Source organism: Megalobrama amblycephala, linkage group LG19 (genome assembly GCF_018812025.1).
Source record: "Megalobrama amblycephala isolate DHTTF-2021 linkage group LG19, ASM1881202v1, whole genome shotgun sequence".
Taxonomy (NCBI): domain Eukaryota; kingdom Metazoa; phylum Chordata; class Actinopteri; order Cypriniformes; family Xenocyprididae; genus Megalobrama; species Megalobrama amblycephala.
In genome coordinates this window covers 1,987,736-2,003,753 of record NC_063062.1, presented here as the reverse complement: position 1 = coordinate 2,003,753, position 16,018 = coordinate 1,987,736, and the positions used below count along the sequence as shown (strand labels likewise).

At 32.9% G+C, this 16,018-nt stretch overlaps 2 protein-coding genes across 2 annotated transcripts in view; both read right to left on the bottom strand.

The window, feature by feature from the left end:
• Window positions 1–5,464, bottom strand: part of fam219b (family with sequence similarity 219 member B) — a 7,869-nt gene extending 2,405 nt beyond the window's left edge. The window contains exons 1-5 of the mRNA XM_048168884.1: window positions 5,242–5,464; window positions 3,588–3,687; window positions 3,406–3,499; window positions 728–802; window positions 575–617 (exon numbers count right to left, since the gene is read on the bottom strand). Coding sequence (XP_048024841.1) covers window positions 575–617; window positions 728–802; window positions 3,406–3,499; window positions 3,588–3,687; window positions 5,242–5,313 — 384 coding nt within the window. The 5' untranslated portion in view covers window positions 5,314–5,464. The remainder of the gene's footprint in view (window positions 1–574; window positions 618–727; window positions 803–3,405; window positions 3,500–3,587; window positions 3,688–5,241) is intronic.
• Window positions 5,465–5,678: 214 nt separating this feature from the next.
• LOC125254308 (cytochrome c oxidase subunit 5A, mitochondrial) lies at window positions 5,679–10,178 on the bottom strand. Its single transcript, XM_048168885.1, has 5 exons — window positions 10,017–10,178; window positions 8,240–8,356; window positions 8,032–8,153; window positions 7,429–7,578; window positions 5,679–5,782 (listed from the first exon to the last, which is right to left on the bottom strand). Exons 1-4 carry the CDS (start codon window positions 10,078–10,080, stop codon window positions 7,465–7,467), a joined length of 417 nt encoding a protein of 138 aa, XP_048024842.1. The 5' UTR covers window positions 10,081–10,178; the 3' UTR covers window positions 5,679–5,782; window positions 7,429–7,464.
• Between the last annotated feature and the right edge of the window lie 5,840 nt (window positions 10,179–16,018).

The following is a 16,018-nucleotide window of genomic DNA, read 5'->3' as shown; positions in this document are numbered from 1 at the left end:
TGTGAAAGTTTTATAATTGATTATTTAATTCTGTATGAATCTGATCAGTGCATAATGATGCATCGACACACTTTCACACCACTAAGCAAAATCCCCAGAGTTAAATCAACTCTGCTCAGAGTACTTATTGTCCCTCTCTAAATAGTGTTAAAGTAACACTGAAGCAGATTTAAAGTTAATGAGATAATTAAGCAATTAATTAAGTGATGATTGTGCATTAGTGATGAACACCTGCTGTTAACAAGCAGAATCAAGAAATAAAAAACACAAGAACTACAACTGACTTAAGTCACAGTCTTAGATGAAATCAGCTGAAGATAAAAGACATTATATCTCTTAAGATCTCAGCAGAGGAGGATTGTCTTTTCTTCAGTGATTCTGCTTGTTAACAGCAGGTGTTCATCACTAACGCTCAATCATCACTTAAGTAATCGCTTAATTATCTCATTAAACTTAACTCTGCTTCAGTGTTATTTTAACACTATTTAGAGAGGGACCATATGTACTATTTATAGTACATATGTACTGATTTAACTCTGGGGATTTACCAAACAATTGAAAGGCATTGACTAACCTCTGCTGAGGAATATCCAGATGAACAATCCAGCTCTGCATCACTGATGAAATCAAACAACACTGAATCAATAAATCAAATCACACAACTTTCTCTAATTCAGATCTTTCTTGGGATTCGTCTGATCGTAAAATATGTTTTCCAGATTCTTACCTGTCTGAATCCAGTGAGATGAGTGAATCTTCTCCTGTCTGACTCAAGGCAGCGTATCCCTTATTGAACTTCACACTGCAGAGAGAAGAGAAAACAGCACTGAACTAATCCACTGTCAAAGAGAAATAAAAGAAGGACTGATCAGTGTGAAACACACCTGCAAACCTGCTTTAATCATTAATAACGGGCCGTTCAGCAAACCAGCCAGACTCATTTACTGTAACGGAGACACATCCGTCTGACTGATGATCAATGATATAATCAATAAACTGACTTCTAATTTTAATTAATCTGTGCATTCATACACATATGCAGCAGTGTTGTATTTATATCATTGATATACTGTTTTCATAGTATTTTTTTAGGGATGCACCGATATATCAGCCAATATTCTCAATAATCGTCTATTGATATTGGCGGAGAAATGTAGTATTGGTGCGTCTCCATTTTTTAAAATATTTTATATATTATAGTTAAAGGTGCAATGTGTAATATTTTCTGTCCACTAGAGGCCTATTCAAAACAAAGGCGTAGCTTGATGACGCTAAGTTAGAGCGCAGAATCTTGGGACATGTGGTCTTCACCTCAACAAACAGTGCAAAAGAATAGGGATTGGACTCGGGCAGAAATCATGTTCATGGATGTGATTATTAACGTTACTGTAGTGTGAAGCAGAGCAGGAGCGAGTGTTGTGGAGCTGAACGAGGAGCTGGAGCGATTGATCAACACACGCCTCACGAGCAGCGGGACTTTTATTATGACACAGTCGCCGGCGCCGCTGCCGCTTTTCCGGTCATGAGTATGAGGTAACGCAGCTCTGTTTATCATATTAGATACATTTGAGAGTGAAAATGATGTTATAACGTTACTCTGAGCGTTCGCTCGGCGGCTGCTGTGAGACACTGTTACACACTGCAGTAAGATAGATCGATTTTACAATATCATATTAAATGCTGGATGATTGTGTTGATAAATGACATGCAATTCATTTTAAAACGTATTGTATGATGGAGAAAATGCTGCATTACTGTTACTAAAAATAAAGCTGTATCTGATTATGCTATGTTAGCTACTTCACAAAATAGTGTTTTTCTCTGAGGCATGGTAAAGCATGAGACTCGCTAAACATCAAGAAAATTAGATTTAAACAATAAGACTAAACGTGTTGAGCTATATAACAATAATTAGTTTTTTCATGATTTACAAATAGTTGGAAACATTTGGGATATTGTAAGTACTCAAGTGAACAAAATATATAACACTGGCCTAGTGGTTTTTGAATATTTTACTGCAAAAATATTACATATTGCACCTTTAAAGTAAATTTGTTTTTGTCATTTTTCTGTGTCTATATAGTTTTATTAAGTTTGAGTTATTTTAGTACTTCAACTCAGGGTAATTATAGTTAACTAAAACTAAAAACATAAAAAAAATGAAATAAAATAAATTAAATGTGAGCTGAAATAAATTTGAATTTATTGCCATATTAGCTTCAAAAGCAGGTACAGGTAACAATAATTAAAAATATATAAATATAAAATTCTGCTCACAAAAAGATAAACTTTTCTGTACAACACAAAAAACTACATAAGTTTTTACTGTACTTCTGATTATTACTCTACTTCTGAAATTTAGTTTTTACAATTTTTCTGCCTGATGATCAGTGATATAAAATAAATAAATAAACTGACTTCTAGTTTTAATTCATCTGTGTTCAGTGTTGTATTAATATCATTGATATACTGTTATTGTTTTCATAGTATTTTTTTAGAGATGCACCGATATATCGGCAGATATTCTCAATAATCGGCTACTGGTATCGTCAGAGAAATTTTATATATTATAGTTAAAGTTTTATTAAATTTGATGCTTGTTTTTGTCTAATTAGCTTTTATTAAGTTTTAGTTTATTTAAATTGAGTTATTTTAGTACTTCAACTCAGGGTAATTATAGTTAACTAAAACAAAAAAACATTTGAAATAAAATAATTAAATGTGAACTGAAATAAATATTTGAATTTATTGCCATATTAGCTTCAAAAGCAGATATATATATATATCTAAAGATCACAAAAAGATTAACTTTTCTGTACAACATAAAAAAACTACATACATTTTTACTGTACTTGTGATCAAATTTACTAAAACTTTTACAATTTTGTTGCTTGTTTTCATCATTTTTCTGTCTATATAGTTTTAGTTTATTTAGTTATTTTAGTACTTCAGCACATAGCTAACTAAAACTGAAACTGAAACTAAAACCATTAAAAAAACATTTTTCATTCCTTGAAATAAAATAAACATTAACTGAAATAAAGTAAAATATAAAAACTCAAACTTGTTTTATTTCAGCTAGTTGTCAAGGAAACATTTCTGATTTAAATTAAGTTGAATTTGATGTGCTAAAATATCAAAAACTAAAATAAAAACTACTTGGACATTTTAAAAACAATTTTAAACTACTAAAAATAAAATTAATGAACTTAAAAAAAAAAAATTTTTTTAAAAACATTAATAAAAACCAAAACTACATAATTTTTCAGCCACAGAGAAAGAAAACGTAGCGCACTGCAATGTTTCTGCTATAAACTCAAAAATGACGTTTGAACCGTATTCTGAACCGTAGATTTGCATTGAATCTCAAGCCCAGATGTGTGTGAATCAGATCATCAGACTCACGTCTTTGGTTTGTGTCGGGGCTGATGGAGCGCAGCTCTCGCTGGACTCAAGCCTCTCTTCTGCAGAGCTCTTCTGGCCGTTTCTCGCTGTTTCTCTGAAGATCGAGTCACAGAGAAACTCAGCTCAACTGTTACAGTTACCCATCATGCTTCACTCCATCTGAAGACCTCTGCAGTACTTACGGAGTTTGCTGTTAAGGGCGTGAGCTTTGGTCATGAGGTACGGTCCTCTCTTCTCCACCGCTGTGCTCCTCTCCTCTGCTGCCTGAGGATCACTGACTCTCTGATGATCAAACACCAACTGATGTCATCATCAACACTGACAGAAGATGTTACTACCTGATTATTCTCATAACACTGCATTCATCTCACACACACACACACACACACACACACACACACACACACAGACACACACACACACACACACAGACACACACACACACACACACCTATGCACGCTCACACACACACACACACACACACACACACACACAGACACACACACCTATGCACTCTCACACACACACACGCTCACACACACACACACACACACACACACCTATGCACGCTCACACACACACACACACAGACACACACACCTATGCACTCTCACACACACACACGCTCACACACACACACACACACACACCTATGCACTCTCACACACACACACACGCTCACACACACACACACACACACACACACTCACACACACACACACCTATGCACTCTCACACACACACACGCTCACACACACACACACACACACACACACACACACCTATGCACTCTCACACACACACACACACCTATGCACTCTCACACACACACACACCTATGCACTCTCACACACACACACACACGCTCACACACACACACACACACACACACACACACAGACACACACACCTATGCACTCTCACACACACACACGCTCACACACACACACACACACCTATGCACTCTCACACACACACACGCTCACACACACACACACACACACCTATGCACTCTCACACACACACACACGCTCACACACACACACACACACACACACACACACAGACACACACACCTATGCACTCTCACACACACACACACCTATGCACTCTCACACACACACACACGCTCACACACACACACACACACACACACACACACACACACACAGACACACACACCTATGCACTCTCACACACACACACGCTCACACACACACACACACACCTATGCACTCTCACACACACACACGCTCACACACACACACACACACCTATGCACTCTCACACACACACACGCTCACACACACACACACACACACCTATGCACTCTCACACACACACACGCTCACACACACACACACACACACACACACACACTCTCTCTCACACACACACACTCTCACACACACACACACTCTCTCTCACACACACAAACACACACACGCACACACAAACTCTCACACACTCTCTCTCACACTCTCACACACACAAACTCTCACACACTCTCTCTCACACACACACACACACTGTATTTGTGTTGTATTGTATATTCTGTGCATAAACACAATATAAAACGCTCTATATCAGTGTGTGTTATTTAAATATTATTTGATATACATTTCGGTGCAGATTAGAAAGCCAGTTTCCTTGTTAGCGCTACTTATTTGGCAAATAAACTTGAATTCTGATATATTTGATGCTTTCATGATTTGACAATCATCATTCAAACTCTCGGATGACACAAACTGCTGCTAAACTCTCCCTGAACACGTGATCTTCATTACTGATGTTTAACACAACAGATGATCTGAGCTAAAATCCATTAAAATCACCTTGTTTTCGGCTGCAGGCTCGCGCTCGGACAGAAGAGTGCGCTGCTCTCGGCTCTCCATCGCGTCGCTCATGTCGGGGTTCCAGAATGAAAGTTTAAATCAGAAATCATGTCTTAAATCACACTGTCGAAACTCATGCTAACGTCATTTAAACACAGCTGTAAACAGAGATTCTTCTTCGCCTGACGTCACGCTCAGCTGATTCTGCGCGCTGCTGCCACCACAGGCGCTCCGGCGCTACTGCAGCCTGTGCTAAAAACTAACTATAAACGTTACAAAGATTGATAACACTTACTACAAAGTATATAAATAATGAATGTATGGTGATAGGACTCTGTTTATACAATTGTCTAGTTATTTTCAGGGACAGTGATCGTTTACTGTACAAACTATCGTTCAAACACACTGACAGTGAAGCAGAAAAACACACACACTCCTTCAGTATTGCTTCATTTATTGGGTCCTTTATTTCATAAGGGACGAGACGAGTTTGACTCCCTGAACATCGTACAGTGAGAGGTAGAGAAACCCCATTAAAACCCTGAAACAGAAACAGAGACATGATTTCAACATGCGCAACATGTCACGCCTAAAAACAATCAGACTCGGAAGTGAAAGAATCATAATGGTTAAAAACTACTATACTAACATTTACATTAATCATTTCGATATAGTGTTGTTAATGTGCACATGCATGTTTTTATATTGTACGTATATTTAAAAATACATGTATGTAATTATATCTAATTATTTTCTGTAATTTTCAAACTTTTTTATGCTGCGAACCTCTAAATATTTCAAGGAACTCCTATTCCAAATATATATATAAATATTATATATACATATTAATAAAAAAAAGGAAAAAAAAAATATTAATATAGTGGTATTTATATTATTATTATATTTATATATTTAATTTTTTATATAAATATTATATAAACATAATATGTATTATTTATATATATATATATATATATATATATATATATATATATATATGTTAATATAGTAGCATTTATGTTAATAATGTAATATTTAAATTAATATTATATTAATAGTAATATATAAGTATTACTATTAAAACACTTTGAGTATATAAATATTGCATATAAATATATATATATATATATATATATATATATATAATAGTAGTATTTATATTAATATGAATTAATATATTGTAATATTATATTATATTTACAATATTATTTTATATGTATTATGTTAATTAATATATAGTAAATTAGTATTTACATTAATTTGTATATATATATATATATATATATATATATATATATATACACACACACACACACACACATATATATATTCTATTTATATATATATTAATATAATATTATTTTATTTACATAATTACATATATATATTATAAATTATAATATTGTATATATATATATATATATATATATATATATATATATATAAATATATAATATTTTTCTAATTTTTCTATTTTCTAATTTATTATAATATTATATTTATATATATTAATATAGAATATTTTATATATATGTTAATTAATATATAGTAAATTAGTATTTACATTAATATGTATATATTAATTTGTTATTTATATATATATATATATATATATATATATATATATATATATATATATATATATATATATATATAAATTATAATATTATATTTATATATATATATATACAGAAATATTTAATATTATTTATATATACATTAATTAATATATAGTATAGTAGTATTTATATTAATATATATTTAATGTCCAAAGACCTATTTATATAGTATGACATTGTTAGAAATGTGTACAATATTATCTTGAAAATATTTACACATCTTTATCCTTTTTTCAACCATCATTAGTGTACTATAAGAGGTATAAACCTGAAGAGAAACATAAAAATATAACAAAGTGCCTGTCATTAATCTCATTATTACAGGCCAGCCTTTAGGAAACAGAATAAAATAGTAATGTCAAATCTGTACATTTAATTATATATATTAGATTATTATTTCTATATAAATATTATAATATCTGACCTCAACTGCAGCAAACGTGTTTACAACATGAACACACAATAAATAAATGTACAACTTAATTTTTTATGCAAGTACACAGTATTAAAGACACACATTAGTGCATTTTTGCATTTAAAAGCATCAGTGAAATGAGAAAGAACCAACATGTTTATAGCTGCTCTGAAGGATCTCTGATCAGCATCAGACTTTATGGATGCCCAGCTCTTCCGGCGTGGAGATGCCCAGCTCCTGCAGCGTGGGTTGGAGCTCCTGGATCAGATACGGGTAGATCTCCTTATGAGGACCCGACTTATCCTGACAAAACACGGGAACAACAGAGCGTGAACGGCATGTTAATGATGACACACGAGAGACGGATTCACACTCACAAACTCACACACGCAAAACAATTAACCTTCCGCCCGCTGACGGCATTAACGGAGCAAACGGATGCGGATTAGCCTCTTCTGTAATTAAACATGAATGACCTTTTCAGTGCGTATGAAGATTAGAGTCCAGTAATAATTCATCAGCCTGAATCCGGCCTTCTAATTTCCTGGATATATCAAAATGGAAAATACTGGGTGTTTATTATAAATGATTTATCAGCGTTTTAAATTCATGTTCCTGGTAATCTTGAATCAGAATAACTTGCATCTTCTCTGATGACGAGGGTGGGGCAACCTGTCACTCACATGAGATCCACCAATAGCAAACCACAACCATCCAATCAGACAAAATCAAGCCCCGCCCATGTGTTTCTCTGACCTTTACGGCCTCTAGGATGCGAATCGCACTGGCCAGATCATTCAATCTCCTGCAAGCGCGCAGAGCGGAGTCCAGGATCTTCGGTTCAGGAACGAGGTCGTATCCAATCAGAGTGTTCATACCTGAAGACAAAGAACAAAACACACCTTCACTCGAACCTAAAGAACAAAGTTGTCATCTATCAGTGTGTGACATCGGTGTTCTTCACCTTTGCGCAGCTCCCAGGCGTCCAGGTCGGGTTTGCTGAAGTACGTCACCCAGCGGGAGTCAAACTCCTCGTCCGTCTCCACTTTTGCATGAGAGTAACATCTGACAGCCAGCGGAGCTACGAAACACGAGGAAAACATTCAGACCGGAAAACCTGCTCTTATGATCAGAGCAAAATCTGATTCAGATGTAAATGAGAAATACAGAAACATGTATGCATTATATGAAGATAATACCAATAGTGAATACTGAAAATTCAGATTCGATCACAGAAATAAATTAAACTTTACTATATATTCACATACAAAATATCTATTTTACATTGCAATAATATTTCACACTTCTTACTGTATTTTGATCTAATAAATGATGAGCAGAAGAGACTCTTTTTTTAAAAAAACATTAAAAATAGTAATGTGTCCAAACTTTTGGCTGGTACTGTAGATATATATATATATATATATACACACACACATTACAGGTCAAAAGGTTGACAACAAACAACAAAAAAGAAGTCTCTTCTGCTCACCAAGGCTGCATTTATTTGATGAAAAATACAGTAAAAAATCTGAAATATTATTGCAATGTAAAATATCTGTTTTCTATGTGAATATATAGTAAAATATAATTTATTCTTGTGATCAAAGCTGAATTTATTTAATTAAAAATACAGTAAAAATCACGAAATATTATCACAATGTAAAACAGCTGTTTTCTATGTGAATATATATAGTAAAATATAATTTATTCTAGTGATCAAAGCTTAATTTATTTGATTAAAAATACAGTAAAAATCAAAAAATATTACTACAATTTAAAACAGCTGTTTTCTATGTCAATATATAGTAAAATATAATTTATTCTTGTGATCAAAGCTGAATTTATTTTATTAAAAATACAGTAAAAATCATGAAATATTATTACAATGTAAAACAGCTGTTTTCTATGTGAATATACAGTAAAATGTAATTTATTCCTGTGATCAAAGCTGAATTTATTTAATTAAAAATGCAGTAAAAATCACTAAATATTATTACAAATGTAAAACAGCTGTTTTCTATGTGAATATTGTAAAATGTAATTTATTCCTGTGATCAAAGCTGAATTTATTTAATTAAAAATGCAGTAAAAATCACAAAATATTATTACAATTTAAAACAGCTGTTTTCTATGTGAATATATAGTAAAATATAATATATTCCTGTGATCAAAGCTGAATTTATGTGATTAAAAATACAGTAAAAATCACAAAATATTATAATTTCAAAGAGCTGTTTTCTATGTGAATATATAGTAAAATATAATTTATTCCTGTGATCAAAGCTGAATTTTCAGCATCATTACTCCAGTCTTCAGTGTCACATGATCCTTCAGAAATCATTCCAATATGATGATTTGCTGCTTAAAATTTTGTAGAAACCATGATATACTACCATTCAAAAGTTTGGGGTCAGCAAGTTTTTAAAAATACTTCAGCAAAGATGCATCAAATAAATCCATTCTATTCATCAAAGAATCCTGACAAAACAAGATCAAGATCTATAATCTTATATGTGACGAAAATCTTAGTTACATCCGTATTAGAATATAATATACACATATAAACAACAATATTGGCAAATATGATGAGGGTCATTACAAGGGCAAACACTTACAATCACACAAACCCCTCTAACAACAACTCATGATCTGCCACTATCACATCAACTCGAGTGAATGAAGGTCAATGACATTCCTGTGATCACATGACGCTCCATCGAGCTCGCGTGTTTCTGTACCTGTGTGAGCGGCTCGTGCTCGGGTCAGACTGGCGAGACCGCGCAGAACCGCTGCTGAAATCATCGTGCTGCTGCTGCTGCTGGACTCACGAACCGAAACTGGGGGTCCAAACAGGACGGGACGCGCGCTGATGACGCGAAGGCGCAGAGAGAGATGACGCACCAGGAAGAGGGAGGGTTGTTGGATTTTCGTTGGATTTAATTTTATTATTTTTATTATTAGTATTTATCGTTTTAATATAAGAATGGAGGTCACGTTGAGGAAACAAAATGCAACAAAAAATAACTAAAATAAACAAATTCGGTAAATTCACATACTGACCTCTAGATGGCAGCTGAAACACAGAAACGGACCGAAGCCTCAGACAGTGACGTCAGCTCTCGGTCGCGCGCGCTAGAGGTGCAGTGAAGTACATATCTGTCTACTTACTTAAAGAGATAGTTAAGATAGTCATAATTGAGTTGTTCCAAACATGTATGAATTTCTTTCTACTGCTGGACACAAAAGAAGATATTTTGAAAAATGTTTGTAACCATACAGTGATACTATAGAAGTCAATGGGGACCAACAATACTGTGTTCAGCAGAGAACAGAAATTCATACAGGTTTGGAACAACTTGAGCTTGAGTAAATGATGACAGAATGATCATTTTTGGGTGAACTGGCCCTTTAAGACTGCAGTCATATCACTGACCACTGCTGAGATCACATGACCATATATATATGATTTGTTAAATTCCTAAGATTTTTTTCTAGAAACTGTTACTTTTAAAATTGTTACATTCTAAATGTTTTAATTCTAGAAACTGTTACTTTTAAAATTGTTACATTCTAAATGTTTCATTTCTAGAAACTGTTACTTTTAAAATTGTTACATTCTAAATGTTTTAATTCTAGAAACTTACTTTAAAATTGTTACATTCTAAATGTTTTATTTCTAGAAACTGTTACTTTTAAAATTGTTACATTCTAAATGTTTTATTTCTAGAAACTGTTACTTTTAAAATTGTTACATTCTAGATATTTTACTTCTAAAAACTGTTACTTTTAAAATGGTTACATTCTTAAGATTTTATTTCTAGAATCTGTTACTTTGAAAATGGCTACATTCTAAATGTTTTAATTCTAGAAACTGTTACTTTTAAAATTGTTACATTCTAAATGTTTTAATTCTAGAAACTGTTACTTTTAAAATTGTTACATTCTAAATGTTTTAATTCTAGAAACTGTTACTTTTAAAATTGTTACATTCTAAATGTTTTAATTCTAGAAACTGTTACTTTTAAAATTGTTACATTCTAAATGTTTTAATTCTAGAAACTGTTACATTTAAAATTGTTACATTCTAAATGTTTTAATTCTAGAAACTGTTACTTTTAAAATTGTTACATTCTAAATGTTTTAATTCTAGAAACTGTTACTTTTAAAATTGTTACATTCTAAATGTTTTAATTCTAGAAACTGTTACATTTAAAATTGTTACATTCTAAATGTTTTAATTCTAGAAACTTACTTTAAAATTGTTACATTCTAAATGTTTTAATTCTAGAAACTTACTTTAAAATTGTTACATTCTAAATGTTTTAATTCTAGAAACTGTTACATTTAAAATTGTTATATTCTAAATGTTTTATTTCTAGAAACTGTTACTTTTAAAATGGTTACATTCTTAAGATTTTATTTCTAGAAACTGTTACTTTGAAAATGGCTACATTCTAAATGTTTTAATTCTAGAAACTGTTACTTTTCCACAATTCCTTATTAGAGCTGCATGAATTTTGGAAATCATTAGAAATCACACGATCATCATTAATGTGTCTTGCAGCAAAGGTGCTCTTGGGGCCGTTCACACAGAACATGTTTTTCCATTCACTTTTCTATATACATTTGCATTGTTTTTCTATGTATTCAAATAAAAGAAATGTTAACTGAAATAAAAATATATATTAAAAAAACATTTAATTCCAGACAAAATCATTTTCATTCAATTCAGTACTACTAAATGCACTAAAATAACTAAAAGTAAAGTAAAGTAAACTAACTAAAACTGCAATAAAATAATAGAAAAATTATATGGATGTTTTGTAAAAAAGAAAACTAATAAAAATGACAAAAACGTGCACTGTAAAAAAAGTTGCTACTTTATATTTTTAAGTACAATCAACTCGGCTGTAGTCATTTCAACTTAAATTATATTAAACTGACTTTAAAAAATGAGTTGAATTTTGTATATTTATTTTAAAAAAAAGTTGAAAATTGTAACTTATTTTGATGAGTTCATGTAAAAACATATATTGTCATGACTTACTGATCATGTCATTTTTTTTTTTTTTACAGTGCAACAATTAAAATGCAATTAACTCAAATTTAAAATAAAAAATAAAAACTCAAAAATTAAAAATATTAATAAAAGGCTATAACAGTTCCTCAGTGATATTAAAATAACACTGCTTGATGCACATGAAATCAAAACAGACTTATCTGCATAATTTGCTCCGCCTCTCAAACGACTTTCCTTTTCAGCTGACGTCATCAATCCCTCATTTATCGTCACCCTCAAACAAAAACACTTTCATAAGCCTTAATCTTTAGGCCTGAGATCAAGATCATCATCAAACGTCCTTCTCAACAGAATCAAGCTCAGCACAAATCGACTTGTGCTAGAAAGTAAGATTCCTCTAGTGCACTCTTCATTGTGCAGAATGATTTTAGGTCATTAGCGCTTTCAAATATTCATACAATTATCTCCGATTTCCTCCTGTTTCGACTGTGTCCTGCCTCTCAGGCATTAATCAGAGCTTGTTTGATGTGTGTAATCCGCTAATATTGTTCAGTACGTAAACTCTGCCAGGCTTTTATTCAGCGGACATTATCGTGTCTCACAGCTTTGACTCCAGCACTGCAATTACACCCTCAACTGCTCCCATTAATTCAACGCGCAGGAATTTCTGAGAGGAAAACGGCTGTCTCTGCATGAGCTGTCAGACGCCAGGCTCACGCTGCCGATGTTGGCCGACGCTCCTGATCCGGGTCCAGCTAATGTCTGGAGAAGACGACAAGAACCAAACTGGTCTGGGAACAGCAAAGTAGGCCATTTGTGATGCAATATTCATGAGACACTTTCTTTGCAAATGATGAGAACATAAAAAAGTGTGAAATTTCTGTGAAATTTCACTCTTCGGCTGAACAGAAGAAGATATTTTGAAGAATTTGGGTGACCGTTGGCTGATTCCAAAATTGCATTGACTACTCTTTTCATACTCTATATAGTATGAATGTGTGTAGTATGAATGTACTACATTCACCATGTTGTCATTATCATGTGACCTACCAGCATCAGTTGCGTCGCTTCACTGTAAAAAATACTGAAGTCAATGGCGTGTGGTTGAACTATCCCGTTTACAAACTTGTAGAAATCACCATATATTCCCCAGATGATTCAGTTGTATTGTATTACACGTTTTCTGAAATGTTATGTTTAAATATGCAAATGAGGCAGTATCTCATTAAATATACACCAATTTCCATACTTTCTAGAACAGAAGTCTGACCATTGGATAAAGTCAGAATCAAAATTCTTGTTTGATTTTGCTGACATTAGAGTTAAAGGATTTACAGAGAGGGTTTTGGATTCACTCCATAAATCAGAAATATATCAAAAGACAGAAAACACTGCTTTTCCCCGTAGTTATTACATTTGGAAACAGTTGTTGCATACTTAAGATTTTACGTCTAGAAACTGTTAATTTTTCAAATTGTTACATTCTAATAATTTACTTCTAGAAACTGTTGCTTTCAAAATTGTTACATTCTTAAGATTTTACTTCTAGAAACTGTTACTTTTTTTTAAAAAAATGTTACATTCTGAAGATTTTACTTCTAGAAACTTATTTTTAAAATGGTTATATTCTTAAGATTTTACTTCTAGAAACTGTTACTTTTTAAAAAAAAATGTTACATTCTTAAGATTTTACTTCTAGAAACTGTTACTTTTAAAATTGTTACATTCTAAATATTTTACTTCTAGAAACTGTTACTTTTAAAATTGTTACATTCTTAAGATTTTACTTCTAGAAACTTATTTTTAAAATGGTTATATTCTTAAGATTTTACTTCGATAAACTGTTACTTTTAAAATTGTTACATTCTAAATGTTTTAATTCTAGAAACTGTTACTTTTAAAAATTGTACTTTTCCACAATTCCTTATTAGAGCTGCATAAACTTTGGAAACAGTTTTTAATCTTTAGAAATCACATGATCATCATTAATGTATCTTGCAGCAAGCGTAGGCGCTCTTACTGATGTTTTACAGTCATTTGGGAATGGGAGCGATATAGTTTAATCAGCAGGAACTTCTCAAGATTTGTTTAAAGAGTTGAAAAAGCTAAGAAAAATACAATGTGTCTTCTGTCTTGTCACTATAAGTGACACAGAAACTGTTTCACCATATTTTTGGATGATGTCTGTAAAAGTCCATTTAAAACTATCTGATCAAACAGCACTTTAATAGACTTGTCAGAAAATACAGTGGGTGGCAACAGTTGCTACGTTCCGATTTGTCAGTTTTCAGAGGCGGGGCTTCATGGATCAATTGTGTGAGAAATCCACTGCATTTCCCCTGTTCTCATTCCATTCCCATTTCTTTTGCTCTTACTATTATATAAAATGAAAGTGGTTTGCATAATTTCCAGAAAATTCTTTTTGTGGACATTCACGGCTTTGCCGTCCATTCATTTCCTCTGAATGCATAATCAATCTTAGTGTTATTTGCTGACAGATCCGGTTTGTGTCGGCTCAGGTCCGTCCGGTGCGGAGAGAACGGGGCCTGCAGCACTCTGGCACAGCCTGGGAACATCAGCCTAGTAAATATTCAATTTAAAGGATTCCCAGATAAGAGTGTCTGAAAAACGGAGGCAGCGGCCATTCTTCTTGATAAGAAAAGACGCCACCATCTGCAGGGAGAGAGATAGTGAACTCCTACAACAACCCAGAGCCCTCGACCACAGACAGAGAGAGAGAGAGAGAGGCTGCTACAGAGAACAGAGTTCTTACAGGTTTTGGAAATCCAAAAGAGAAATGTATTTTCACCTGAGAAAGGCTGTAGACAGCATTAAACTTGACAGGCCAGTTCACAAATACAAAAAGCACTGCTGTGTGGAGGAAAATTGTTGAAAGTCATCATTTGCTCACCTTCATGTTGTACCAAAATGAAAAAAATAATTTCTTAATCAGTATTTTTGTCTTTTCCTGTAAACATATCAAAACATTCTTAACATTTTACTTTTAAAATGGTTACATTCTAAATATTTTACTTCTAGAAACTGTTACTTTTAAATTACTTTTTCAAAATTCCTTATTAGAGCTGCATGAACATTCCGCTAAATCTCCTTTTGTCTTCCATAGAAAAAAATCTGTGGTTGAACTATTCCTTTAACCTTAAAGTATTTTCCAGAGCTTAAATCCAATTTAAGTTTATTTGTATAGTGCTTTTCACAATACATATTTTTTTTCCAAAGAAAATGTTTCAATGTTACAATTAGGAAGTGTTCTGTTATATGACAAAGTGTTTAAAGTAATGTCCATATGGCAGTGATATACAGCTATAATATAATGTCATGTGGTTAGTTATGATAATATGTTTTGTGCATCGATCCATTTAAACAGTAGAGAATGGCACTTGCAACACCAAGGTCATAGGTTAAATTCCCAGGGAATGCATGAACTGATTAATGTAAATGCAACACAAGTGCACAAGTGTAAATGTAAATATTTACAGTGTGTTTGTGCTTTTTAAATAAGCAGCATTTACACTGTGACCTGATAAAGCTGCGACCGTCTGATTGGGGTCAGGGATTGATCCTCTGCATCTCTCTTTATCGCTCTCTCCCCGCTCGTGTCCTGCTTCACTCCCATCTGCATTCCCACACTCAGAAGGGAATTTCAAACGGCTGCCGGAGGCTTCAGGTCGATGTAGTGTGTGACGTCTCTATGTGTGTATG